The 26,656-nt window shown below is 51.6% G+C and overlaps 14 protein-coding genes across 14 annotated transcripts; 9 read left to right on the top strand and 5 right to left on the bottom strand.

Moving 5' to 3' along the window:
- Positions 1-73: 73 nt before the first annotated feature.
- On the top strand, positions 74-1,938 carry Z517_04582 (uncharacterized protein; the record flags this gene model as incomplete). Its single annotated transcript, XM_013429910.1, has 4 exons — positions 74-723; positions 775-1,083; positions 1,132-1,617; positions 1,680-1,938. 4 exons carry the CDS (start codon positions 74-76, stop codon positions 1,936-1,938), a joined length of 1,704 nt encoding a protein of 567 aa, XP_013285364.1.
- Positions 1,939-3,227: 1,289 nt separating this feature from the next.
- Z517_04581 (uncharacterized protein) lies at positions 3,228-4,776 on the bottom strand (the record flags this gene model as incomplete). Its single annotated transcript, XM_013429909.1, has 2 exons — positions 3,228-4,315; positions 4,365-4,776. 2 exons carry the CDS (start codon positions 4,774-4,776, stop codon positions 3,228-3,230), a joined length of 1,500 nt encoding a protein of 499 aa, XP_013285363.1.
- Positions 4,777-5,804: 1,028 nt separating this feature from the next.
- Z517_04580 (uncharacterized protein) lies at positions 5,805-6,438 on the top strand (the record flags this gene model as incomplete). Its single annotated transcript, XM_013429908.1, has 2 exons — positions 5,805-6,326; positions 6,388-6,438. The coding sequence occupies 2 exons, from the start codon at positions 5,805-5,807 to the stop codon at positions 6,436-6,438; spliced, it is 573 nt and encodes a 190-aa protein (XP_013285362.1).
- A 692-nt stretch (positions 6,439-7,130) lies between these two features.
- On the top strand, positions 7,131-7,804 carry Z517_04579 (40S ribosomal protein S22; the record flags this gene model as incomplete). Its single annotated transcript, XM_013429907.1, has 2 exons — positions 7,131-7,263; positions 7,545-7,804. The coding sequence occupies 2 exons, from the start codon at positions 7,131-7,133 to the stop codon at positions 7,802-7,804; spliced, it is 393 nt and encodes a 130-aa protein (XP_013285361.1).
- Positions 7,805-8,182: 378 nt separating this feature from the next.
- On the top strand, positions 8,183-8,669 carry Z517_04578 (40S ribosomal protein S25; the record flags this gene model as incomplete). The annotated part of the gene is made up of 3 exons (XM_013429906.1): positions 8,183-8,185; positions 8,247-8,304; positions 8,434-8,669. The coding sequence occupies 3 exons, from the start codon at positions 8,183-8,185 to the stop codon at positions 8,667-8,669; spliced, it is 297 nt and encodes a 98-aa protein (XP_013285360.1).
- Positions 8,670-9,096: 427 nt separating this feature from the next.
- Positions 9,097-9,888, bottom strand: Z517_04577 (uncharacterized protein; the record flags this gene model as incomplete). Its single annotated transcript, XM_013429905.1, has 1 exon — positions 9,097-9,888. The coding sequence occupies one exon, from the start codon at positions 9,886-9,888 to the stop codon at positions 9,097-9,099; it is 792 nt and encodes a 263-aa protein (XP_013285359.1).
- A 525-nt stretch (positions 9,889-10,413) lies between these two features.
- Z517_04576 (uncharacterized protein) lies at positions 10,414-12,019 on the top strand (the record flags this gene model as incomplete). Its single annotated transcript, XM_013429904.1, has 2 exons — positions 10,414-11,337; positions 11,390-12,019. 2 exons carry the CDS (start codon positions 10,414-10,416, stop codon positions 12,017-12,019), a joined length of 1,554 nt encoding a protein of 517 aa, XP_013285358.1.
- A 171-nt stretch (positions 12,020-12,190) lies between these two features.
- Positions 12,191-12,785, bottom strand: Z517_04575 (uncharacterized protein; the record flags this gene model as incomplete). Its single annotated transcript, XM_013429903.1, has 2 exons — positions 12,191-12,586; positions 12,732-12,785. 2 exons carry the CDS (start codon positions 12,783-12,785, stop codon positions 12,191-12,193), a joined length of 450 nt encoding a protein of 149 aa, XP_013285357.1.
- Positions 12,786-13,768: 983 nt separating this feature from the next.
- Positions 13,769-14,946, bottom strand: Z517_04574 (uncharacterized protein; the record flags this gene model as incomplete). Its single annotated transcript, XM_013429902.1, has 3 exons — positions 13,769-14,157; positions 14,212-14,620; positions 14,674-14,946. The coding sequence occupies 3 exons, from the start codon at positions 14,944-14,946 to the stop codon at positions 13,769-13,771; spliced, it is 1,071 nt and encodes a 356-aa protein (XP_013285356.1).
- A 1,086-nt stretch (positions 14,947-16,032) lies between these two features.
- Z517_04573 (uncharacterized protein) lies at positions 16,033-17,808 on the top strand (the record flags this gene model as incomplete). Its single annotated transcript, XM_013429901.1, has 1 exon — positions 16,033-17,808. The coding sequence occupies one exon, from the start codon at positions 16,033-16,035 to the stop codon at positions 17,806-17,808; it is 1,776 nt and encodes a 591-aa protein (XP_013285355.1).
- Positions 17,809-18,279: 471 nt separating this feature from the next.
- On the bottom strand, positions 18,280-19,960 carry Z517_04572 (uncharacterized protein; the record flags this gene model as incomplete). Its single annotated transcript, XM_013429900.1, has 3 exons — positions 18,280-18,479; positions 18,536-19,586; positions 19,658-19,960. 3 exons carry the CDS (start codon positions 19,958-19,960, stop codon positions 18,280-18,282), a joined length of 1,554 nt encoding a protein of 517 aa, XP_013285354.1.
- Positions 19,961-20,640: 680 nt separating this feature from the next.
- Z517_04571 (uncharacterized protein) lies at positions 20,641-21,541 on the top strand (the record flags this gene model as incomplete). Its single annotated transcript, XM_013429899.1, has 2 exons — positions 20,641-21,239; positions 21,304-21,541. 2 exons carry the CDS (start codon positions 20,641-20,643, stop codon positions 21,539-21,541), a joined length of 837 nt encoding a protein of 278 aa, XP_013285353.1.
- A 604-nt stretch (positions 21,542-22,145) lies between these two features.
- Z517_04570 (uncharacterized protein) lies at positions 22,146-23,857 on the top strand (the record flags this gene model as incomplete). The annotated part of the gene is made up of 3 exons (XM_013429898.1): positions 22,146-22,513; positions 22,578-23,071; positions 23,139-23,857. The coding sequence occupies 3 exons, from the start codon at positions 22,146-22,148 to the stop codon at positions 23,855-23,857; spliced, it is 1,581 nt and encodes a 526-aa protein (XP_013285352.1).
- Positions 23,858-24,608: 751 nt separating this feature from the next.
- Z517_04569 (uncharacterized protein) lies at positions 24,609-26,394 on the top strand (the record flags this gene model as incomplete). Its single annotated transcript, XM_013429897.1, has 3 exons — positions 24,609-24,751; positions 24,818-25,812; positions 25,916-26,394. 3 exons carry the CDS (start codon positions 24,609-24,611, stop codon positions 26,392-26,394), a joined length of 1,617 nt encoding a protein of 538 aa, XP_013285351.1.
- Positions 26,395-26,656: the final 262 nt, after the last annotated feature.

Raw genomic sequence — 26,656 nt, 5'->3', positions numbered from 1 at the left:
ACATCCAAGTGAACTACTCCATTCCGCATCAATCAGATCTATTCGTCAAGCATCCCACCAACTACTCCTCAATATGTCAGGGCTTGATGTCGAGGCGTTGCTCGATTCGACCGCCACCAACGATGTCAAGAGCAAAGACTCTCCCCGCGATAGTGATGACCGTCATCGTAGCGACCGCTCCGATCGCCGTGACAGAGACAAGCACCGTGATGGCTCCCGTGATCGCGACAAGGACCGCAAGAGACGAGATCGAAGCCGAGACCGAGACCACCGTCGAGATCGTGATGATGAGATGAAGAGTCCTAGGAGCGAGCATGGCAGTGCTAACGGCAGTCACAGAAGCAGCAGGAGGAGAAGCCGCAGCCGTGACCGGGATGATGATAGAAGACGCTCCAAACGTGACGATGACCATCATCGTAGACGTTCTCGATCTCCAGAGTACGATCGCTATTACCGACCGGTTGGACGATCTAGGCGTGAAGATGATGACTATCGACGCGATCGCGATCGAGACCGACGTCGCTCGGGAAGTCCCAGAAAGCGTGTCAAGAGCAAGACTCCTGAGCCACAACTTACTGAGGATGAACGTGACAGGAGAACCGTATTTGTTCAGCAGCTTGCCGCACGCCTGCGCACCAAGGAGCTGATCCAGTTCTTTGAGAAAGTCGGCCCTGTTACAGAAGCTCAGATTGTCAAGGATCGAGTCAGTGGTCGTTCTAAAGGGTAAGCCAAGACTCCTTTACCTGGCGCAATCTCCTGCTAACTCGTATACAGGGTCGGTTACGTCGAGTTCAAGAACGAAGAGTCCGTCCCTCTAGCCATACAAATGACCGGACAGAAACTCCTCGGCATTCCCATAATTGCACAACTCACTGAAGCAGAAAAGAATCGCCAGGCCCGCAATCCAGAGGCTACAACGAGCAATCACAACACCATCCCCTTCCATCGTCTCTACGTGGGAAACATCCACTTCAGTATTACTGAACAAGACCTACAGAACGTATTTGAGCCATTTGGTGAGCTTGAGTTTGTACAGCTACAGAAAGATGAGGGCGGGCGAAGCCGTGGTTATGGTTTTGTACAGTGAGTCTCGTCCCAGGGCTCACACAGGTATATGCTAATGTTGTCTAGATTCCGTGATCCAAATCAAGCACGTGAGGCCCTCGAAAAGATGAATGGTTTTGACCTTGCAGGCCGGCCAATCCGAGTTGGACTCGGAAACGACAAATTCACACCCGAGTCGACTGCCAACCTCCTCCAACGCTTTCAAGGCCAAAATCCACCTGGCTATCAAGGCTCGGCATTTTCAGGCTCCGGTGGCCGTGGTTCTCACGCCGGAGGCTCAGGAGGCGCGTTTGATCGTGCAGGTGGCCGCGACAATGAAAAGGGCACGAGCGGAGCAAGTGCTTTGGATGATACAGACGTCGCTGGTGTGAATTTCAACAACTATAGCCGAGATGCATTGATGCGGAAACTGGCTAGGACAGATGACACATCTGCAGAGACCGATACGAAGCGCGCTACCGTGCCTGCTAAAAAGGAAAGCAAGCCGCTTCCTGTCAACGTCAGCCAGGCAAGCAGATGTGTACTACTTCGCAATATGTTTGATCCTGCCGAGTAAGTTGATCCCCTTATAACGGCCCCGCTCACATACTCCGATACTAACATGATGCAAACAGGGAAGAAGGTGATTCCTGGATCAAAGAACTGGAAGATGACGTTCGCGCAGAATGCGAGGAGAAGTACGGCCACGTCGTGCACATCGCCCTTGACCCCAACACCCAAGGTGACATCTACCTAAAGTTCGAGCGCGTTTCAGGCGGAGAAAACGCCATCAAAGGCCTCAACGGACGTTATTTTGGCGGTAGGCAGATCAGCGCACAGCCCGTCGTTGACGCTGTGTACAGCAGTTTATTCTCTAGGACGAAAGCGCTGTGATCTCCTCGACGACAGAGCTTTCAGCCAACGCCATCATCCTGAGTTCCGTTCTACACGGCCATGAGAAGCCTAAAGCCACTTCTGGCATAGCACAACAACGTCTTCAAAGACACGCAATGGATATAGCAACACTTCAGCTGACCGAAGGTTTTCCTCAAAGCATCTAACCATAGACATTGACTTCTATGGAGGACGCTGAAGACGACGCGTTTGGGTCTACAGTCTACCTATTGTCGGAGTCTCGGTTTAATGTGCCCAATCTCCTAATTGATCCTGGGGACTGTGGAAGGTTTGACTGCGTCGGAATCCTGCCTGCAGTCAGGGCAGAAATTCTATTGACTTTCTCGTTAGTTACAACATCTGGGCAATTGCATTGCTGGCATCCAGGCTCAAAGGCAGGAAATCGGGTGGACTTGGCTCGAGTTGAGTGGGAAAGGCTTGTAATATTGCTCGGTAGGTCGGCCTTGTGATTGATTCGCGACTTGATGCAATCTCAAAAGACCATAGGACGAGACCGCGAGGTCAAGACAGATCGACATCAGACTACAGCAGCGATTTCTTTTCTTTTCGAATGGATTTAGTTCTCCTTTGAGGGTTTATTTCGATGTATGACGAGAGTTCCCAGCTTAGCCCAGGATGAATGAATAGCCTTGTTCCAGCGTCTTATTGAGCGGCAGAACTTCGCTTGCTACCGATATCGGATCGCCAGTGATGTCGACAATATCCTTGTCGGCTCCATCAACTGTGGCATGGGTCAATACCATAATATGCACAAAGAAACCCAGAGAACCTCGGTCGCTGTGGAACAAATTTATGCCTCAGGCAACTCGCTAGTAATTTCTAGCAGAGGCTCGTCGATGATGCCTTTCGATGACTATCTACTACAAGCACATCTTAACGTTCAGGAGCAGCTTGCAGCTATTCGGCCACCGTTGGAGATGCCCAGAAGACTCCTGGCCCGGTCGTATCTCTTGTCAACTGTCTCTCACATATTCTCTTCCTGATTTTGCACATGTTGAGATCCGGAACCACACCCGCGACGGTAAGACCACACAGTATGATAAGTCGACCTCTCATCTCCTTTTTGTGTCAGACAAGCAATCATTACTCTCAGCCCTCTGTCTCCGGGCATCCATTTGCAGACCAGTTGTCTGAAGTTCATGTCGTCATTTCTCCATCACCATAGTCCAACTTGGTCAACCGTTGCAGCACCATTGTCCAACAATGCACATCTTCTCCACCAACAATAGAAGCCACCCTGGTTCGAACGGAGTCCTTGACAGTGCTAATCAAAACAGTTTGCCTCGGGACGAAACATGATTGACTGCGATAAACCCTTGTGCAGAGGGAACAATGCCATCCTCATCTTCGTTGTCAGACTCTTCCTCTCCGCGGATTGTGCCGCCAGAAACTTCATTATCAGACTCCGTACCTGATGTATCATACTCATTCTCGGTCTCGTGAGTACAATTCTCCACCTGCCCGCCTTCGCAACCTTGTTCTTTGTCTCTTGTGGTAGCACTCATGCAGTACCCGCACCGATAATCCTCTGTCTCCAGAGGCAACTGAGATAGGCCTGAACAACGAAAATGAATTGGCCCAAGCATGCATAATGCAGACCCACAACGCAGCATAGGACCTTCATCAGCTGGCTCTCTGCAGTAACAGACAGGCGTATCCTCCATCTCAAAATCTGGAGCGGATGCGTCAGTGATGGCTGTTCTGTCTTCACCATTCCAGGCTCTTCTGACTTCAGAACCTTCAAGTCGGTGAAGCCACTCGAGTCCCTGTTTCCGGTATCGATCTCTATATGGCTGCGATTCCAAAGGGCCTAGAATCCTGAGACCTGATGGATCGGGCATGCTCTTTCTGTCGTACATTCGATACCTCGTTATGAGCTGCTGCTGTCGCAAGTCTTGCGCAATGCGGTGTATTTCAAGTTGCTTCTGCCGACGCAGACGAGTCACCTTCTTCGAATTCGAGGCGTCGCCTGGTTCGACTTCCGATGCTTCTTCAGAGGGGATGCGCACGAAAAAGAATTCCTTCTGGTCCAACTCCGGATAAATGCCTAGGGCTTTGTGGAGAATCACATTCTTGTCAGGTTGAGCGCCGTCCACATGCCGCGCACCCGTCTTCTGCCCCTGTTCCAATTGCTCTTCGCGGTCCATAACTTCATCGAGGCAATCGAGACAATAATATGCGATACGGTTGTATCCCTTGGGTTGATCGTCTCCTTTAGTCGCAGCTTCGTCGCGTATGATGCCGAAGTAGTTACCAAGTGGGATCACGTTGCGAGGGTTCGGACAGGTCGGTGAAGAGCAGCAGTACACGACCCCGGGCTCACTGTGCTGATAGAAGGTAAAGTGATATCTATCTGCTACTGACATGTTAGTCTTACCGACGCCACCGAGGGAGGACATGCGTACCGAGAACGATAGGCTCTGCTGCGGGACGCGACTCTGGCTTGGAAGTGCACACATGGTCGAGCTCTGATGGGCAATCGGCATCGACTGAACCAGTCTCGTGTTGGAAATTGGTATCTGTCTCACTGAACAGAGACGCTGGTCCGTTCTCGACAATCGCTTCTGGGATCAGGCAATGCCCATGACCAGGTGTGTCCTCTGGTGCAACATACGAGCTCGGGAGCCGTACGCCGTTCAACCTCTCGTAGAGGCTTGGGTTCGAATATCGGATGAATTCAGAGATTTCCTGCTCGGTCATGGACAATTCCTCATCGAGACACCCGGAGTAACTCGTGCGGCACGAATTCTCGCAAAAGTACACGGAATGGGCATCTTTTTCTCTCATGCGGACAGACGTCGGGCGAGGCGCGGACATGGCGACTGGATTATCTGCCCGAACTCAGACAAGCACGGTGATTGTTCCGACGAAGTAGTGACCCGACAAGTGATGGTGCTTTGAGGGAGAGATGATTGTTTGGGTGAATGTTTGCGCGGCGAGAACAGGTTTGTCCTCTTTATTCACTACCAGGTGCGGCAGGGTGTGGTGTATTCAAGTCACTTCACTCGTTTTCCCTGTTGAGAAGCCCTTGTTCGAACCCATCTTGGGAGTTTACACTTCATCCATGGAATTGACTTCTATCCAGGTGCGCAATCTGGTATCTCGTGCTTTGGATGAGACAGAATCTCGGCTGTTGAAATTGACAACTTGCCTGACGTGTCCCAGCTCAACCTTCATTGCTTGGATACTACGTCGACACGTGAGCACATTTGATGCTGCATCGATAAGCAATATGTCGACAAAGATATACGCAGTCGGCCATACGGCCATCAGTCGAGCTGGACGGGTCCCACCGTCGTTGGCGGCGCATCGTGTCTGCTGTAGAATATATCAATTCACAAGGATGTCTCGAATCTTGGGGTACATGCCCTGGGCAGATATATTTTCTTATACATAGGAGCACCTACTGACGCACATGCCTTGTGACTCCCAGAAGGCTCTGCTTACCCACCATATTGGTTTCCGTCAACATCAGCTCCATGATCATGGTGGCATCCTGCCTGAAGCCCGTGCTCGACTTTCACAGCCTTGCCCGGGCCAATCTGCCTCATTCGTATGCCAGTGCTCTGTGTTCTCACTCTTGTCAAAACGCCAGCACAAACATAACTAGAACCACTATAGTCGTAGGTAATACTCAGCAATATATGAAAATTTAGCGCGGTGATCGAATGCTTCAACGTAGCAATGGTTCTATTCTGTCTACGGAGAAGCATGGGCCGTATCAAGCAGCACCACGGAATCCTCCTGTTCTGATATAGTTTTAGCCTGGATGGCTGAACATATATCCTCTGTGATGGCTCAATCCTGAATCACGATATGGACTTCATCCAACCCACGTCGAAGCCATGGCTGATGCTAGGAACAGTCTGACCAGCCCGACGAGACGGAGTGGTGCGCAATCTGAGGAACACGAATTGAATACGTTGCAGAGGGACACAACTCGGGTTGATCCGTTATCCAATGCCGGTATTTCCAGTCTCGCATCAAGAGAAACCCACGAACCTCAACCACGAACTTGGGGGCATCTGTTCTCATGGGCCTTTCATCATGTACCCCTCCGCGCCGCGCGGGACCACCTTGCCAACGAACGGGTTTTCCTTGGATATATCCGAACGTCTTCAGCACTCGCCAACTTCGCCATCACAATTCTCCAGCTTTACCGATTAAAGCACGATCCAGTCCCCGCAGGCAAGCTGAGCGACTACGATCTGGGTATCCCACTCGCAGTGGTGACGCTAGTCATCGGAATCGCCGTAACCCTGGCAGGGGCATGGAGGTTCTTCGCCTGCCAACATGCCATGGCTCAGAAAAAGCAGATCGTCACGAGTGGATTGGTGGTGCTCGTATTCATCCCGGCCGTGGCTCTGGTAAGTTCACCATCGTCTGTTTCGAGGGCGTTTGGGCCATGTCTCTAAACGCGTCCGGCAGTTGCTCCTTAGCCTGCTGATCCTGGCCATCATTGTCAACCCCAACATGTGAAACAAATTGCGGAAATACCTCCCAGTGTGGCAACACGGAGACTGTCATTGCTTAGGAGACACTTCCAAAAGTGGCGGCATGAGTACATCTATGCTCATGCCACCATTTGCCGAGGTCCTTTTCGCCAACTGAGTAAGGCATTGCTAGAAGGCATATGTCAATCGATAATCCACTGGTCTGATCTCTGATTCTATCAGAGCAGGTTACAGAATGTTGACTCCCTTTTCTGAGAAATGGGAAGGCTTTGATGCGGCAAGGCTCTGATGGAGCCTTGTCTGAACAAACTCCCCATTCTGGGATTAGCGCTTGGGAACTCTTGGCACGGTGCACAACCGAAATTCAATCAACCTGCACCCGCATCACAGCCAGAATTTGTCTGCACACCCAACAAAAGACAAACCTCACATTGTCGACATCCTTATCTACAACGAGGTATGTGAACGCTGTGGCCCTACTTCAGCTAGCCTAGGATGAGCAATCCGACTGCAGGTCCTGGATTGTAGCATTTCCAAAGTCACCGCAGTTCTGGACACGCTCCATCCTTCGCGACACGAGCTGAAGAACCCTTGACTGGGCACTCTTCTGGCTCGAAGGCTTCTGAAGACTAACATATTTCCTCACTTGCAGATACCTCAAGTTCCTCGCACTCCAAACGAACTTGAGAATCTCACTCGTGCCAAACCACCGCCAAAATGGTCAAGACATCCGTCCTCAATGACGCTCTTAAGAGCATCAACAATGCCGAGAAGGCCGGCAAGCGCCAGGTCATGATCCGACCCAGCTCCAAGGTCATCATCAAGTTCCTGTCTGTCATGCAGAAGCACGGTACGTCTTCGTCCTACGCTTCCTATTTTGTTGAAAAGAGGAGGATTTTGGCATACCACACATTCTTGAAAATTTTGTCGGGTTGATAACTAGGCGGCGGTTTCAAATTATTGCACCCCACGACCTTTGCCCTTTAAGTGCCCGAAAGATTGACTCTTCTCTTGCGACTGAGTCTTACACATTTGCTTGCTCGTTTTGTCCATGTTTGTTTAATGTTTATTCGGTCGCAACATCACAAGTCACATCTCAAGCGTCGACTAACGACATGATGTTCTTGACAGGCTACATCGGCGAATTCGAAGAGGTCGACGACCACCGCAGCGGCAAAGTCGTTATCCAACTCAATGGCCGTCTCAACAAGACCGGAGTCATCTCCCCTCGATACAACGTCCAACTCCGTGACCTCGAGAAGTGGGTTGTGAAGCTGCTGCCATCCCGTCAGTTCGGCTACATTGTTCTCACTACCAGCGCGGGTATCATGGACCACGAAGAGGCCCGACGGAAGCATGTCTCTGGAAAGATCATCGGCTTCTTCTACTAGATGGCTATGGATTGAAACGTTTCTGCATGTGGCACGCACGAGCGAGGGAATTGAGATACCCAGAAAAGTCTTGTTCAGCTTCAGATCCTGGTTTCGCGGAGAAGTCAGATTATTTGCAGCTAGATCTAGGGGATTATCCTCCTGAATGAACTAAACTCGTTTCAAACCATGAATCTGTACCTCGTAATCCCAAAGAGTTGTCGACGTAAAATCGGTGCTCTCCTAATGAAGGATTTTTGGACCTCCAACAGTGCCAAGACCTTTGCCCTAGATGCCACATCGGGAGCCTGCGGGGCGCAATAAGTCTCTCCATTACTCAAAGACCAGAACTTGCACTCCTCAACCACTTCGTCCAACAAACCATCAAACACCGCAAAAATGGTATGCGCATCCTCCCAAATTCGCGACTGATCAATTTGGAATGCATTACTGACCTGATCAGGCGCCCGCAGCATCCTCCGGCGGCAAGAAGCAGAAGAAGAAGTGGTCCAAGGGAAAGGGTACGTTTTCGATCAACATTTTCACCCATATTCTCTCTGAATCTCCAGCCATCGGCATCATAACATCCCACGTAGTCACGTCGTCCTAACAAGCTTGCTGACGTTTACTCTTCTATTTTCCGTGTATAGTCAAGGACAAGGCCAACCACGCTGTTGTCCTCGACAAAGCCACCTCCGACAAGCTCAACAAGGACGTCCAATCGTACCGCCTCATCACCGTCGCCGTGCTGGTCGACCGATTGAAGATCAATGGCTCGCTCGCAAGAAAGGCGCTCGCAGATCTCGAGGAGAGGGGCGTGATCAGGAAAGTTGTCGCACACAGCACTGGCAGCATCTACACGAGAGCGGCTGCCGGTGGCGATTAGACGTGAGGGACAGTGAGAGGAGTGTGGATGGACCCCAAGAACGAAGGCGGGAGCTACAGTGCAGACTCGATCGATGGGACGCTGTCCGCCGAGAAATGATGTTGATGATATTGCATGGACCAGGGACCGGAATGCCAGGTCAATTGACCGGGCAGAGGAATCACATTGCAAAAAGGAAATCGCACATGTCCACCAACAGCTGGATGAGAACGAATACCATTGTCACCATCAATAACTGGCGCTTGCACAATTGTGTCTCCAAAGTGGTCTCCTAGGCGTATGTGGTGAACTGGATCGCTCGCAGCTACAATCCTGGCAAACAGCAGACGAACGCGAATAAACCCACAACTCCCAAAGTGACCACGATCCCGCTTATGCCCTTCACATGATCTATCCTTGCCGTGTCTTTCGTGTCCGTAGAATCGCTCTATTGTACAGGTTTTCCTGGTGCGTCCTTTTTCTTTTCCTTTTTCGAGTTCATGTTCTTCCTCTTGGGCCTCCCCTTGTCTGCTGGCTCGCACAGCTTCGGTGGTTCGTCTGTATACTCGGGGACGCCGACCAACTTTCCAACTTCAAAGTATTTCTTGTGATTCCTGTAAAACCCCTCCCATCTTCTGACTTCGTCCAGAACTTTCTTTCTGGCTTCTCGTCGTTCTTTCTCTGCGCGAAGTTTCCTTGCGGCACTCGATATGTCCTCGTCTGGGTCGTCTTCGATGGGAATGTAAATCAACTCTGCACCCCTCAAGTCCCCGGTTCGATCTTCGAGAAAGCATCCAGTCACAAAGGCCCGTGTAGCGTCCCTCCCGGCAAACACTTCATAACTCCCACCTGGTCCGTACGTGTGCTTGCCCGCAGTAACATCAAAGACTGTCCCATTAATGGCCAGATAAATAGGCTTCGCAGGGTCACTGCCATCATAGACTGCCAACTGTTCCGGTGTGAGGACAATCGGGCCCGTCCACCATTGGGACAACTTGGACGGGTTCAAGAACCACGGTTCGTATTTGTAGAGCAGGGAGGTTCCAGAAGTGAGGTAGTATGAGAGCAGACAGGAGGCAAAGGCCAATGTGAGAATGACTCGCAAAATATCGAGAGGAGAGATGACACGAGAGGTTGTGTCTTCAGGCTCATCTGACGTTGTTGTCGAGGCGGCTGCGGACTTTGTTGCTGCAGGCTGAGCTCGAGGTGGCCGCCGTCGGGTGGCCGAGGTATCAGTCATTATACAGTATCACGGGAGGGCTCTTAGCAATAATCTCTTGATAGAAGTCTCGTCGTCCCAAGAATTCCTCCATTACTGAGTCGAACAGTTCGATCGGAACACCAGATCGCCCTACTGCAGTAAGTGAGCCCGTGTGGGGAAACAGTGGGCTGGGGACAAGATGCCGCTTCCAGCCACGCGGATTCATTGAATCGAGGCGCTCAGCTCACCAAAACACCTTGCCTATTTTTCTCTTCTTCCTCCTCCATGTCAACTTTTTTCCAGTTTACCCATGCGAGAGTCACGAATACAGCATCTTGTGATGCCGGATCTTACACTCTCTTGAAACTTCCCCTGAGTCGCCGCATCAACATACGAGCGAGCCTCGGCTGAAGAAAAGTAAACAAAAGCCAGATTCCATCATTCCACCCAACCACCCGGCCTCTCAGAACTTGACGTTGTCGCAATCCTCGGTCGCACCCAAACCCTCTCCCTTCTCCAGGCACACTCGATCTCTTAGCCCCCAAGTGACATCCCCGCGCAGCCATGTCCTACTCGTACACGGTGACGGAGCGCAAACGGAAGACGACCACTTCTGGAGGGTACGGATACTCGGGCAGCAGGTCGACATTTGGGTATTGGGTTCCTCTTGTACTCACTGTGACAGCAGCGACCATTGGCGTTGCTGCCTGGGTCTGGGGCGAGAGAAAAGATGATGAGGAATCGAGCGAAGATGAACAATATCAGGGAGGGCCGCCTCCTCCTGGCTATGCATCGATGAGCGGTGCTCTACCAACCGGACCACCGATGGCGGCTGGTTTTCAAGGAGGACCTCCTCCTCCAGGTGGCGCTCCCATGCCAATGACACCTGGTCCACAACAGCCTGGAGGATTCGGGCCCCCTCCTGATGGTTTCCAAGGGCCTCCGCCACCAGGCGAGTTTCAAGGACCTCCTCCTGGAGGCTTTCAAGGCGGCCCACCGCCTCCAGGATGGCGTGGGACGGAAGAAGGATACCGCAATCTCTCAACTACGGTGGACGACCAGCAAGAGACCGGTCTCGTCGCCCGCATGTCCAGTGCGCTGGGCTTCGGCCGATCAACTACGCCGTTAGGCGATCGAACGCGAAGCCAGGGTCAATCTCAATCATATGACTGGGCCAACAAGCCATTCGCTTCCGCGACAGCCGCGGCGGGCGCGATGGTAGGTGCTGCTATAAGCACACTGAGTGGTGGAGGTGGCGAAGGTTACGAGGATCATGAACGATGGAGCGAGGAGGCCGAGCAGCGAGACAATGACCGGCAGATCAAACAAGGCATCCAAAGGCGCGGAACAGCCGACGAGTTCTTTTCCGGAAGTATTGAGCTCCCCAAGTCAGTATCTATTGCCAACCGGAAAAGGAAGACAGTGGCTGTAGTAGTATCAGCCGTTGCATTGGAAACGGGTACCGAGTCCGATGTTGAACAGCTCGCGGTAAGCTTATGTTTCCAGGTCTGCGATATGAGGATGCTAACGAGGCTTGTAGTCAATCCTTTCACATCTCCCGGAATACATCGATCCCGACACAACGCGGATTTTCGTCTTGATCTACGCACCAGAGCTAAAAGTACACCCACTCAGCCACGCCGCAACAAGGCCTTCGCAGTCTATGACATCTTCATTCTCGAACATTAGCCACGCAGATGCACAAACTCCCGCACAAACGCCAGGGGAGTTCCCGAGTGATGGCATACTGACCCAAGTCGATCCGAACCCGATGGACGAAGCAACCTCTCTCTTCAAGATCCTCTATAATCAGGCTGTTGGCATTGTTGACAGAGACACTATGGTGTTGCCTTACACCTCGCATAACGGCCACAAACATATCCTCCGCAGCCTTTCACCAGAGGTTGTGTATATCCAAGAGTCCCTCTGCGGTCGTGATGGCGAAATTGTCTCAGATCTATCTGGCTGGGTAAAGCAGACTGTCATTGTGATTGGTGACGAAGGTGGCCATGGTGGATTGATTGATACGGATGACGAATCTGTAACGAACAAGGCAACAGAAAAATGGTGGCAGAAAGAAGAGCGGACAGGGCTCGGGAAGAGGGTTGCTGTGGTGGAGAGTCTGAAAATTGGCGAGGATTGGGACAGACGAATCAATGAGAAAGATTGAAGCAGGTCGTGCAGAGAAGAATGATGATTGACGGCAGCGGTAATGTTGTGATGATGCTCATTTTCCTTTTTGGTGGATATGCGATCGTGTACCTCATACCTGACTGATTATGGTAGCGCATACTGGGGGTATTGAGGTGCTATATACGTCTTCCTCAATCATAGCGTTGCCTTATTCGCCTTTGAAGACTTCCTGCAACCTCTTCTCCAGCGGCCTCGAATCGATGAATACTTCCATACGGTAGCAGATCAGTCCTCCGTCTTCCTTCTCCCTAACGTAAAACGTCGCGAAGCCCGGAATTTCCACATCGTCCTTCCCACTCGGATCGTCGCCTTTGACGCGGTACCTGATCCGCGCGGCCTGGTAGATCCGCGGGGCCACATAGTCGAAGTACTCGATGTAGTGTTCCATCAGGTCCAGGCGGGCCAGTTGCGGTGGGAAGAAGTGGTCACGCACGTTTTCCAGGCCTTGGACGGGTGGGTGGTTGCCGAATTGCAGGACGATGTCGGACGAGAAGAAGTTGTTGCACCAGTGCGAGGCCGAGAGGGTCGCGGAGGCGGCGTGGTTCTGTGTGGGACGTCAATTAAGCATCTGTCCAACGAATAGCGAGGCGTGGTGATGTGACGTGTGAGGGTGTACATGGTGGAAGGAAGGGGAGGTGACGAGGCTGAAGAAAGGGGGGGAGGGATGCAATGAATGAACGGCCACGTACATCTTCGAGCCATTTCTGGATTCTCGCTCTGTCGGGGTCTTGTTTTGAAGCCATTTTCTTTTGCTGCACAGTAGATATGAATTCTTTGTACAGAGTAGTCTACACAGTGTCTCTTAAACCTGTGTGCCTGTCAGCCATTCTTCTTTATATACCATTCAATGCTGCTGTCCAAGACACCCACCGCCTGACCCACTCCCTCCTTTCATTTGTCAGCGACGAAGAGGTGAAAGACGAAAGACCCAGCCCAACTAAACTGAGCTGCGACCCTGTCCTCGTCCAGGTAGTGAGTACCTGTCAAGCTCCATCACGTCACTCAACAGCCGCATTCCCCCTGGTGCCCCAAGTCTTGGAGCTTTGTAATAAACAAGTAGTCCGTCTCAACAAATCAAACGAATGGACCAGTCACGGACGATGGCCCTGAGGAAGTCGCATAGTCGAACAGTGGGAACCAATGGCCCTCAGAGGTTTCTTTCGGTCGAAAAAAGGTCCGATCCCCACAGTTACAACACGACTCGAAGACTTTCGTACAATCTGGAACCTCGTACAACAGCGGATTCACGGGATTGGTCTTATGTGAAAGAACGTGTAAAGGTATGGTAGAAGCAGCTAGATCTATCGACTCTTGGGGCTTGAGCCAACACGTAGGGTAAGTCACGGAACCGCGGAAAACCACCCTCTGCACCACACGAAACAACTCACCATTACACATAATGCAGATATGGGGGGTAATTCGACATCCATACGGTCAGTTCCTTTCCTCCAATGAGCGATATTCCCATTTGTGTTGGCAAGAGATGTGTGCAAAGTAAAAGTGGATCCGCACCCAGGGCATTTCATGGCATCGGGCTGCACATTATTATATATATTTCAGAAACCGTGCATGACGAATTGTTTACAAAACCTCCAAGACCTAAGGGATGCAGGCTGTTTAGTGACGTGATGAAGCCTTGACAGTTACTCACTGCCTGGATAAGGACAGGCCCGGCGGTCAGATATTCAAGCAGCCAACAGATGATAACGGTGTACGTCCTCTGTGATCATTCCCCAAGGACCTCCTTCTCAGACACGTTCCATTGGGTGTCAGTGGCAGCGGTGGCGGACTTGTATACCACTCTCGCCGCCATTTGGACTTTCCGTGAGTCAGGGTCGAGCGCTTGGTAGAACAGCACGATGCTGGTGGTGGTGCCCGTGTTGGGTGCAATGCACGCGGCGATCGCACTCCGAGGTGCAACGTTGACGTCGTGGAAGAAGAGTTCAGGCAGCAGGAGGCCTTCCTTCGGGTCGATGCGAACTGCCTTCACTTGGCCAGAGTGGGACTTGTAGATAAGATGCAGGTGAATTCCATTGTCAACGGCTGTGAGGCTTGTGTGCGGTGAGAATGCCACCGGCTTTCCGTCGCAATCATAGCCTGCCAGTGGGAGAGGTTCTATGGTATTGAAAATCAGAAGCAAAGAAGAACTGTGTGGCATGATATTCATACCTGCTGTGCCCTGTCCACTGCCCAAGGCGTGGCTGTCCAGTTGGAGATAGTATATTGGCTGTCCTTGGTTCGACTTATCTGAACCACTCCGGCCGAGGATACCTGCGCGAGGAGGCACTGCACTGAGGGAGGTGCCGTAGAGTGGCGGGTCTCTGAGGTTAGCGCCGCCATGCTGCCAGGTCCTATGGATGCCGGCAAAGCTGACCATCTTTACAGCTCCGTCCCGGGTGAGGGCTTGGTAGAATACACACATGTGGTTGACAACGTCTCCTCTGATAGTGACGGCTGCTAAGCTTGAGTAGTGAGCACATTCGATCTTCAACTCAGCCAGTTTTCCATGCTGGTAGTCGCCGTTCCCAAGGTCGTACTGGTCATGGAGAATGTTCTTGTCGTCCAGATAAAAGACGTACTAGTTTCCCGTCAGCTCCCCTGATGGCGGAAAAATGGTGCAAAGTTGTCTACCCGTTCACTCATAGGCTTGTTGAGCTGATCGGTGAAAGATACAGCAGCGATGGGAGTGAATAGCTTGGGAGCGTCAGGTTTAGGATTCATGCCTTTCAGACGCTCTATGATGACGTTTGACTTCTTCCTTGAGCCATAAAACACTGACGAATTCTCGACGTTGCCCACGAACTGGTAAATATCACCCTCATAGGTTTGTACAAATGCAAAGATATCATTCCCCATCACCATGGAAGTGATGCCGGAGTCTGGCAGAAGCTTGAGAGAAGCCATGGCTGGACCTGCTTGTGAGAGGATGTCGATGACTGCGTCTCAGACTCTGGGGAGCAAGGGCGCCGGGTGGATGGACTCTGAAAAGCAAGAGAGAGTCAGGGATAATGAGCTCCTTCCTGGTCGGTAGGAATTCTCTACGGGTGGCCACGAACCCGTTTTTCAGCACGCCACAACTCTCGGACTATCTACACGTCGTATACGATTATCAATCATCCACTCGTATTTAGGTAGCAATGGAAACAGAGTTGGCATCAGACAGGCCTGTAAGTGCAGGCAGCGTTGCGCACGTCGCTGAAAATGTGTTGACACTACGTCAACCGGGGAGCTGTTTCGCTTGCGATTCGTTGCCTTCACGAAACCGGTATTGCAAAGCATATCCGAAAGAACCCTGTCGATGAGACAGATCCCCTGCTTTGCTTCTCATCCCTCTCAGCTCAGATATGTAGGCCTGTCGACAACAGAAAAGAAAACCAATAGTTGTTTCAGGGCTCGTCCCGCGCAAGCTCCCGCACCGGCCCCTCATGCTAGCCAAATTTATACGATGCGAGCAACTAGCCAATATAAATGCCAGGTAGGACGCCCGAGGCTTGCGTGCGCCCGAATCGAGAGCCGCCCATCTCTGTTGGGAGACATAACGGTCCAGTTGCATGGCTGACGAACACCAATCTCTTGCTGGAGATATGTGCTCGGTCAGACTTTATTCTCCGCGACGCATAGAGTGAGGCGGACAAACCATGAGATTCACTTTGCTGAGATGCATGCTTAGCGCTGCATGTCGTGTATGTTCATTCTACCCTCTCATCACACACCACGTCGTGGGCTTTGCGAGGAAAATTCTTCGAAATACGAGCCTCGTCCCGCTTAGATAAAGCCTTTGCGAGCAGGGCCCCCGGCATAATGAATCCGAACAGTCCGCAATTACAAACTCCTATTACAGCATAATTTAACCCTGAAAGCTGGAGGATGCGAGCTCATCCTCTGCCTCATCCCGTTTAAACGGCATTGACCGAGTTCACTACAGCTTGGATTATCTCTATTCCCTGCCTGAAAAATCACTTGCTCAAGTCTGCTCACTTGCAATCAACAATGTCGAGCATTAACCCCAATATTCTCCCGACAGTCACATATTCCGACCAGGATATAGAGGCTGCCATCAAAATTTTCAAAGCGAAGAAAATTCCCGTATACGAACCCGGAGAAGAAGATTACGAACGTTATATTGCGACGTCTAATCTCATTTATCGCTTCTCCACCCCCCCTTGCGTTGTTCAACCCAAGTGTGCTTGTGATGTTCGGGACGTCATTAGGATCGCAAAACCAAAGAAGATCCCCATCACCATCAAGAATGGTGGCCACTCTTATGCAGGAGGCTCCACTACCAACATCGGGATCTTAATGGAACTTGGGCTGATGAACGACGTGATCCTCGACATGAAGCCGGGGGCGGAAACTGCGATTGTGAAAGGCGGCGCATTGTGGTTTAATGTGTACAAGAAACTGACCAGCAAGCGTGTTGATGGAAAGCACCTTGATGGCTGGGTCGTCAACGGCGGACGCTGTCCTACGGTAGGTGTGAGTGGCTTCATGTTGGGGGGCGGTCTCTCTCCGTTCACCCGAAGTTTCGGGATGGGCTGCGACACCGTGAAAGAGTTTACCATCGTTACAGCGACGGGAGATGAGGTGACTGTTTCGGAGCACACCGGAAACAAAGATAAGGATAACCTATTCTGGGCCCTTCGCGGCGCTGGCGGTGGGAACTTTGGTGTGGTTGTGGAGATGAAGTTGGCTATGAAACGGCTGAAGAGTGATCTTGTCGGTGCGGGGCGATACACCTGGTATCCGGAGACTGATGACAAGACGATGAAGGGATTCATTACCACGATGAACAGCTTCTATACCTGGAACTGGCCGAACGAAATGACCATTGACAGCTCCTGGCTATGTGATCTCAAGGAGACTAAGAGTGAGCTTGGAGTTCGCTTCCTGGTCTATTACAACGGCGGCCGGGCAGCCTTTAATCAAGCAATCGATGCCTGGACTCTGTCGGACGCTCCAATCCAACACAGAAAGCTAAAGGCGCAACTCAAAACGCGATCGTTGCAGGAGCCATCTTCACGCTTTCTTCACGAGACTCTCGCGGCACAGTGGGTCGAGGAGACCAAAAAAGCCCTACCCACCACCAAGGTATATCAGATTTATACTTCGTTCGTGTTTGAGAACCATATCGAGAAAATCGAAAAAATCACTCGCGTTATTAGAGAGGAGATGACAAGCTTCAAAAAGCACTTCGCCAATGAAACGGGCTTGATGCAAGTCACCTTTATTCATTCCGGCGGAGCGGCAAACTCGAAGAAACGTCACGATATGGCTTACCGCTGGCGTGGATCCGTTTATCACACATACATAATGCTCCAGTGGGATGAAAAATGGCTGGAGGAGCCCATGAGGCGCTTTCTGGGCGAAATGAAGCCAAAACTGAGTGATTTTGGCATGGTCAAATGGGCAACCTTCATCAATTTCCCCGACGACACCCTGAAGCCAGAGGTCCATGAACAGGCGTACTACGGGAGAAATCGCCAGAAGCTGCGGTCTGTCAAGCAACGATGGGACCCTGATAACTTTTTCAAGTGGTCGCAGGGCATTCAGCTGAATGGGGAGGCGAAAGAGAAAAGCCTCACGACAAGCCTACCGAAGGCTCCATCCACCGACGAAGAAACACACAGTGACCTCAGGCATGACCAGGTCCTCACAAAAGAGGAGGCGTTGACCGATCTGATAGCATTACACCAGTGGAGGTCTTATCGCCCTCAGGCCGAGACCGACTACTACGGAAACGAAGCTTTACCGGCCTTGGTCTACTGATGAATGGGATTTCAATGCTCTGCTAAGTAGCCTGACCGGATTACAAATGCCTACTTGGATCTAACAACGATTTCTTCTAGTCGAGGCTGGTAGTGACACATTGGGTCTTTCTTTTCCTGTCTTTCTTTGGAACAGATTGTCACAACTCTACTTATCTTTGCTTATCTTGTGAAGGATTGCTGCCATCACTGTTTGATGCAGTCATTTCTTTTGCCTAAAAATCTTCATCTTCTTCGTTTCCAGTTATGATAACGACCTGATGTTGTAATTCAGTGTATTTCATATCCAAAACCCCAACTACTCTCTAAGTGTCGCGCTCCTATAATGAAAAAAATGGTCGTTACATTTTAACCCACGTAGATCAATGCTTCTGTTGACAATACCGCCAATCTTGTTTGACTATAGCCTCCATTGATGAAGAATCTTGCATGATACATGGGCCCAGCGATCAGCAAAAGACGTTAATATAGACTATGACTCGACCGTCTGCTGAGAAATTTCTAGTGTTTTCGGGTCCCTCACTTTGAGTACGACATCCAATCCGGACTGGACCACCAGCCATCCTGGCTTCGCTTTGTAACGATGGCGGTCTACCAATTCCACTTCAAAGTGTCGAAACACCTCGGGCACCAGCTTTGATATCTCGAGCATGGCGACGTGGCGTCCGATACCTGCTTTGGGATCAGAGAATACTCGAGTCGAAGAACCACAAAGGTCGGCCACTTACAAGTCCGAGAGCCTGCGCCAAAAGCGAAGTTGTATCTCTCCAGCATCTTGACCTTTTCCTCGTCATCGTCCAACCATCTCTCTGGTATCCACAGGTCGGCGTCCTCGCCATATACGTCTTTATCCCGATGGACCGTCCATGCGTTACATCCCACTTCGGTGCCACCGGGAATGAAGACACCGCAGATAGTGGCGCCTTGAACAGGCACCACACGAGGCAAGACCATGCCCAGTGCCGGGTGCATTCGCAAGGATTCCTTGATGCAGGCTTGGAGGAATGGCATCTGCCGCGCCTCGGCCCATGAGAAGTGGTCCTCAAAGCTGCGGTCCCTTGGTCGCTTTGCCAGTATCTGCCTGATTTCGCCCATGACCCTCTCAAGTCTGGGTTGATCCGTCAAGAGGTAGAAGAAGACGGCGCGGAGGATAATCGCCGTGGTATCAGAGCCAGCGCTGACATTCGTGACGGCAAAGTCGATCAGTTGGGGGTCGGTCATAACGTCGGGATACTTCTCCTGAGCCATTCGAAAGCGTGTCACAAAGTCCGGTTTACTGTGTTCCTCGGACCGGGTTTTGTGCTCATGAATGTGCTTGGTGGTAAACCTGACAATGGCATTGGGCTTGACCAACAGTCGCGCAAAGGGGTTGTTGAGTCGGAACCATCTATCGAGCGACGGCAACTGTCCCATCGTGCCGAGGTATTCCATATGCTGAGCAGTGTGATGGAGCATGTTTTCCAAATCATGCCCGGCTTCCAGGAAGCCAAAGCGCTTGCTGAATGTGATCTCACCCAGAACGTCAAAGGCGTACATCTGGAGCCAGGTTGCGAAGTCGCAAACTGTGCCGGTCCGCGCGAATCGTTCCGTCAACTCGTCAAAGAAGACATTCGTGGTAGAGTCCATGAGATATTCATAGTCGATGACCGTGCTCATGGAATAGGCATTGTTTACCGGTCTCCTCAAACGTGCGTGGAGTTTCTCATCTCGCGTCGAAGAGAGGTTGGGCATCACTTCCCCCCAAATGCTCGTGAAGCTATGCGTCACATAAGCCTCCCCCTGTATCATTGTTCAGCGTATTCAAGCTTCCGTCTCAGTCGTCGTAACTAATACACTGGGAGACGGCCCACCTTGTTGAAGATCGGATTCAACCCATAGATCTTGGTCACTTCTGTGGCATCCGAGACGGAGATCTGGTTCGGCCCGACACGCAGCAGCTTCGAGTTGTACTTCCTGTGCAGTTGGTAGTCGTCGATGCATTTGCCAGCCTTGCCGTGGAAATATCTCCACAGGTCGGTCACGCCGGCCAACGCTGGGCCGGGGACAAATGAAAGCTTCGAGTAGTTGTGGACAAGTCTCGCAATGCATAGGAGACACAAGATGGCCCACCACCAGTGTTGGAGTGTTTGTGTGAGGACAAGTGCCAATCCCATTGTTGTAGTAGGTCAGCACCGCAGAGTTGATGCATCACAGAGCCATCGAAGCTCGTGAGAAGTCAAACAATTTTCTGTTCTTAACATCCCCTAGACTCTGTGTAGGATCGGAGCTCCGTCCACGGCGGAGATACAATGCCTCTCGTTATCTATACCGAAATACCAGCTGGCTGGTACCGGGTACCTTTGTCCGGATTGAAAATTCAAAACTTTGTCTAAAAATCTGATTTCAAGCATAAGCATAGCATGGCATTTCCACTGCCGGCAGGTCTTGATGGAACATTTGTCGAATTTGATTCGTTCAGCAGGTTTCATGACACTCTTTACGTGTTGTTCTGACTCTCATGGAGTCTGCGCATCCATGTCAAATGACTCTACTCGGCCTTCCTAATTAGAAATGTTGTTATCCACATTAAATACAATCTCCGTGGATTTTGCAAAAGACCAGTATGCATTGACAGTAATTCGACAGATGGCGAAGACTATGCCGCCCCCTTCCTTCGGAGCTATTTTTTTTGTGACGAGATAACTTCATATCAGACACCTTTGCTTCAGCTTGAAGCATTAAACTGGCCTACACATTCGCAATTCACAGGAATAGCGCAAAGCTATAGCTTCGTTGTCAGTTCTTCTTTCTCACTCCTGTCTACTTTGCGAGACCAGCAGTCCCAACAACGATTATGACGACATTTCAAGAGGTCAACGGCACGGCCGTATACAGTGACCTCAAGGGCAAGGTTTTCGTCATTACAGGTGCAGCCTCGGGCATGGGCCGGACAACGGCTCTGATGCTTGCTCAACAAGGTGCCCATGTTGGTCTTCTGGACCTGCGGAAGCCCGACGCCGTCCTCGCCGAGGTCGAAAAGCTGGGCGGAAAGGGCGTTTCGATTGAATGCAACGTCCAAAAGGCCGACGTTGTCGATGCCGCGGTCAAGGAGGTAGCAGAGCGCTTCGGCAGACTGGACGGCGCCGCGAACATGGCTGGCTACGTCGGTCACCAGGGGTTTTTTGGAAAGGGATACGCTCTCGATGTGCTCAAAGACAATGACTGGGACGATATGCTGGCGACCAACTTGAACGGCGTCAAGAACTGCGTGCGGGCAGAGCTGAATAACATGAAGGGCCATGGGTCCATTGTGAATGCGGCCAGCATTGCAGGCCAATATGGCCCCGAGTTCAATGCACCATACTCTGTGGCCAAATGGGGGGTCATTGGTCTTACCAAGTGTCTCGCACGCGAGGTCGGTCCAAGAGGTATTCGAGCAAATGCCCTTGCCCCGTGAGTATCTCCGTGACTTTGCCTTCGCGGTTGTGGTGGTGAAACTGGCTAACAAAAATATCAGAGGTATCATCCGCACAGCTCTTGCAGATCAGCTAGGAAATCCCGACCAAGTGAATGAGGTCTTGGTGAAAAAGACGGCTCTCAAACGTATAGGTGAACCTGAAGAGGTGTCGAGGGTGATTTTGTTCCTGTTCAGTGATCAATCAGCATACATCTCTGGAAGCGTAAGTCCTCCTTTGGTGATCTCTCCCTCGCTGCGGCCTCACAGTGCTCGACATTCCACTCTAACTAGGTGCTGACAGGTCATTAATGTTGACGCGGCGATTGAAAAAGGCTGTTAACTGTCGAACGTGGGCAGCTGTTCTTGACATTGGGAGCAAATGGACGCGGGTCCGCAATTTCAAGCCTCGCAAAATGTATCAGACAGAGCATACACCGTAGTAGCTAAGCAGCAAATATAACCAATAAAGTCTCATCGAGATATGTGGAGATACTTTCCACGGGTCCAACCACAGGTCTGTACACGTACTAAAATGCTGCTAGTCTACATACTATGGCTCGCGTCCCCCAGCCCCCCCCCCCCTTTTCCTTTGGAGTCGAGACCACCGGCCGGCTTCTCCTTTTTGAAGGATTCCCCGGATTTCACTTCTCCGGCCACCGCCACATCCATGGCTCCGCATCAAAAGTACCCACAGTGACTCTGGGGTTTCCTAGTACCCCGTACTTGCCAACGTTAGCATCGGCGTCACATAAGAATAAATGGCCCACCTCTGGGACGGGCCTCGTGGGAAGCAGGCAAATTCGTGCCCTGTACTTCTATTATACGGATCTCCATAGTACAAAAAACAAACAAACAAACAGCTTCTTTGAAGGACAGGAAAAGGCTCTCGCACATCCGCCATAATGCACGAAATCAACGAAAAGGGCCACGTTAGGGTCAAGACCGTCTTGATGGTTTTGACCATGTCCATGGCTTCGGCGTCCATGGGCATGACAGCCTCGGTGATCAGCACGACATTGGGACAACCATCATTCATTGTCAAGATGGGCCTGGACGGTCCAAACGGCGCCTCTTTGACCGGTGCCGTCACCAGCTTGTACTATGTTGGAGCGACCTGGGGCGCTTTCGTGCACGGCTGGTTTGCAAATCGATATGGGCGCAAGCCATCGATCATATTCGCCATCTGCGTGACTCTTGTTTCGCAGGCACTGCTCACGGGAGCTGCGAATGTGGCAATGTTTATTGTGTTTCGCTTCTTTTTGGGCTGGGGGTATGTCTTCGTGCTCCCTTTTCCACGTTGCTACACTACAAAAGACTGACGCTGTTGGGATCAGTGGCTTTCAAGCGATATGCGGCGTTCCTCTCTGGATCAGCGAAATTGTCCCACCACGGCATCGTGGCAAACTCTCGGATATTCACGCCGTCATGATCAATGTTGGCTATTCCATCATCGGGTTTGTCGGGGTTGGCTTTTACTACTACGACTCACCCGACGCCTGGCGTGCTCCGCTTGGTATCGCCATGGTTCCTGAGATCATCTTCCTAGCCGGCTGCTGGTGGCTCCCCGAGAGCCCGCGATATCTCATCGCCCGAAACCAGTCTGCGAAAGCGTGGAAGATCCTGCGTGCCCTTCACGCGGACCCGAGCGACCCGACCGATGAATTTGCCAAACGCGAATTCTACCAGATTCACGAGCAGATACGGTTTGATCAAAGTCAAGACACCAGTTGGAAATTGATCTTGACGCGGCCGTCGTATCGGAAACGCGCGTTGATCTCTGCAATGCTCAGTTTTTCCATCATGAGCGCGGGCCTCATCGTGATTCAGAGTAGGTTGCCCCTCAATTCTGTCCAGACCTGGTGGGATTATAACTGACTATTGGGCCTTTAAATCAGACTACGGTGTCACCCTGTATTCTGAACTGGGCTACACGGGCGTGGATACTTTGCTACTGCAATCAGGCTATACCCTGACGTTGTGCGTTGCCAGCATGATCGCCATCACCTTCGTCGACAAGGTCTCGCGCCGTAACTTGATGGGGACAGGCTTCGCCCTCCAGTGCATCTGCCTCATCATCTACACTGCCCTCGTCGCCAACTTCCTGACCGGGTCCAACAAGTCCGCACAGGCGGCCGCCGTGGCGTTCATCTACCTGTTCGGATGCAGCTTCGAGCTGTGCCTCGACGGGCCCGAGTTTTTCTACATCCAGGAAATCTGGCCGAGCCACCTCCGCGCACAGGGCGGCGCCATCGCCTTCATGGTCTACAACGCCATCAACATCTGCTGGTTGCAGGCTGCGCCCACGGCATTTGAAAGCATCGGCTGGAAATTCTTCCTCGTCTTCATCATCTTCGCCGCCCTCGGCTCCATCAGCGTCTTTGTCTTCTTCCCCGACACGCTGCACAAGCCCATGGAGGAAATCGCAGACATGTTTGGCGACCCGGACTTGGTCGTTGTCCATCAAACCGCCATCACGAGCGAGTTGGTGGAGGCGCGGTTCTTGGAAATGCTGGGTGATGGAACGGACGATCCGCACACAACGTCTATTTCAGTGCAGGAGACCAAGGGCGACGGCGACGGGCCAGCAGTGCACTCTGAGAAGGCCTCTGTGTAGACAAAGCTAGCGGTAGAGACGTGGATCTTGCGGACGAGAGAGAGTGAGGCTAGCGATTCACAATGGGATTGGAGAGACAAAACTTGGAGGTCGAGGAAGTGTGGACGAGGCTGCGATGGGAAATTTACAATTGATACATACTGCTCAATATTTGCCTCCCACATAACAAGCATGTCATCAGCTTTACTAGAATGAGATTCCCTATCTCTTATTGGACCTCACGGGCTGAAACGATTCCAGAATACATTTGTCCCATTCGAACTGTCTTCTCCGAATAGACCTACAAGGATTGAACGAAGAGCCTTTGAGCTGCGCAACCTAACAGATCAGTTTTTCTCTTCGACGATCATTTCCCGCCCATTATGGACCGAGGTGTATTTTTCCACAAGACTCATGTTCTCGGAGAAGAATCTGTATCCTGTCCGTGGAGGTGCTTCCCCAGGGGTGATTCGGGAAAGCGAAGCCGGAGAGCAGGAAAGGAGAGACCGCAGCCATATGACCCACGTCTCGCTGAATGCAAAAGGGCAAATAACTCAGTGATGGCATAACCGGGTCTTTGGTTAAGAAGGGGTTTTCTTAGTGCTTGAATCTTTTCACAAGTCTTGACTTGGATCGTGTCGTTTTTTTTTTTTATAAAGAGCTACTTGGCGCCAGATTGTCTGTCCTCCATTCCCGAACACATTGACACATAAGGGGCACGAACGAACGCTACTTTCGTCGCTTAGAAGTGAGAAAAAAGGAGAGAAAAAAGATGGGTTCTATTTCGCCCGAACATGATTTTGAGGTCCTCGTGATCGGAGCAGGGATCTCAGGGATCTACATGCTATACAAACTACGCGAGCTCAACATCTCTGCCCGAGTCCTTGAAGCTGGCAGCGGCGTAGGCGGGACATGGTAAGAGACGAAGTGTCTTTCCTTTTAGGAGGGGCCTGGATTTTGTACCTAACTCCTCTTGAACAGGTATTGGAATCGATACCCCGGGGCACGGTTTGACTCTGAGAGCTGGACCTATGGCTATTCGTTCTCCAAAGACGTCTTGAAGGAGTGGGACTGGAAGGAACATTTCGCTCCTCAAGCCGAGACGGAAAGCTATCTCAATTTCGTGGTCGACAAATTCAAGCTTCGCGACGGCATCCAGTTCCAGAGTCGCGTTCGCTCGGCACACTACGACCAGGCGCGTAACCAGTGGAAAGTGACGACCGAGTCGGGGGAAGTGTTCAGCGCGCACTTTCTCGTCACGGCCATCGGCGCCCTGACCAACCCGGTCCTGCCACGGATCCCGGGCATTCCCAACTTCAAGGGGGCTTGGAGCCACACAGGTCTCTGGCCCAAGGAAGGGATCGACTATGCGGGAAAACGGGTTGCGGTGATAGGGACAGGTGCCACCGGCATACAGACCATCCAAGAGGTGGCCAAGTCGGCGGGCACTTTGACCGTCTTCCAGCGCCGACCGAATTGGTGCTCGCCGCTGGGCAACCGAAAGATCGACGCCGAAGAAATGGAGAGCATTCGAGCGCGCTACGACGAGATCTTCTCCATCTGTAAAACGACGCCGGGATGCTTCATCCACCAATTTGATTCCCGCAGTGTCTTTGACGTCTCGCCAGAGGAGCGGGAAGCGTTCTGGGAGAAGCACTACCATGAGCCTGGCTTTGGTCTGTGGATGGGCAACTTCCGCGACGTCTACACGGATAAAAAGGCCAATGCTCTCCTGAGCGAATTTGTCGCAAAGAAGATCAGGGAGCGCGTCAAAGACCCCAAGGTGGCCGATAAACTTATTCCCAAGGACCACGGGTTCGGCACCCGCAGGGTCCCGCTCGAAACGCGATACCTCGAAGTATACAATCAGGAGAACGTCGAGTTGGTGGATCTGAATGAGGAGCCCATCGAGCGCATCACGGAGAAGGGGATCCAAACGTCGAAACAAGAGCGAGAATTCGACGTCATCATCTACGGTAAGGCCATTCATTCATTGTGCATTCTCTTGTCTAGGAATTGGATTGTGTATCATCCCGAATTTGGCGGGCTCTTGCTGATCGTGTGTCTTTTGAAATATAGCTACTGGATTCGACCCTGTGACCGGAAGCTTTAATGCCATTGATATTGTCGGCGTTGACGGGCAGCGGCTGAAGGAATTATGGGCTCCGGGACCAAAGACGCAACTGGGGTTCTTGGTCTCAGGGTTCCCGAATATGCTGATGGCCATGGGTCCGCACTCGGCTCTTGGGAATTTCCCACGCAGCATCGAATACAGCGTCGAATGGATCGCGGATCTCCTTGGATATGCGCGCGACAATGGCGTCTCCGTGATCGAGGCAACGGAACAAGGCCAGAAGGCATGGACGGAGCATGTCAGAACCTGCAGCGACGGGCTGTTGGTCAACGATGTCGATTCCTGGATCACGGGGGTCAACAGCAACGTTGACGGCAAGAAGACGCGGACCTTGGTCATCTACAACGGCAGTGCGGTGGACTACCGAGCTCGCTGTGACGAGGTGGCTAGAGAACGATACAAGGAATTGTCGCTGAAGCCTTGAGCGGCGCGCACTTTCCTCGCCTAGAAAGAATGCCAAACGTGTCAATCCCCTCTGTTCCCAAGACTCAAACCATGGTCATGACAAGTGCCATATATATATATATACCTAATGGCTAAGGCTGAACAGAAAGTCCCAACAATGGTACTCCCGGCTCTCCCGTCAAGTAAAGAAGAAAAGATTGGACTCTGGTTTGGGACGTTGGAATCAAGTGCTCGTATGACCATTGCACATGTCTCGGCCTTTATTGTTTTGACAATCACCC

The sequence above is a fragment of the Fonsecaea pedrosoi genome (assembly GCF_000835455.1).
Source record: "Fonsecaea pedrosoi CBS 271.37 unplaced genomic scaffold supercont1.3, whole genome shotgun sequence".
NCBI classification, from domain to species: Eukaryota; Fungi; Ascomycota; class Eurotiomycetes; order Chaetothyriales; family Herpotrichiellaceae; genus Fonsecaea; species Fonsecaea pedrosoi.
This window is presented reverse-complemented; position numbering and strand designations above follow the sequence as displayed.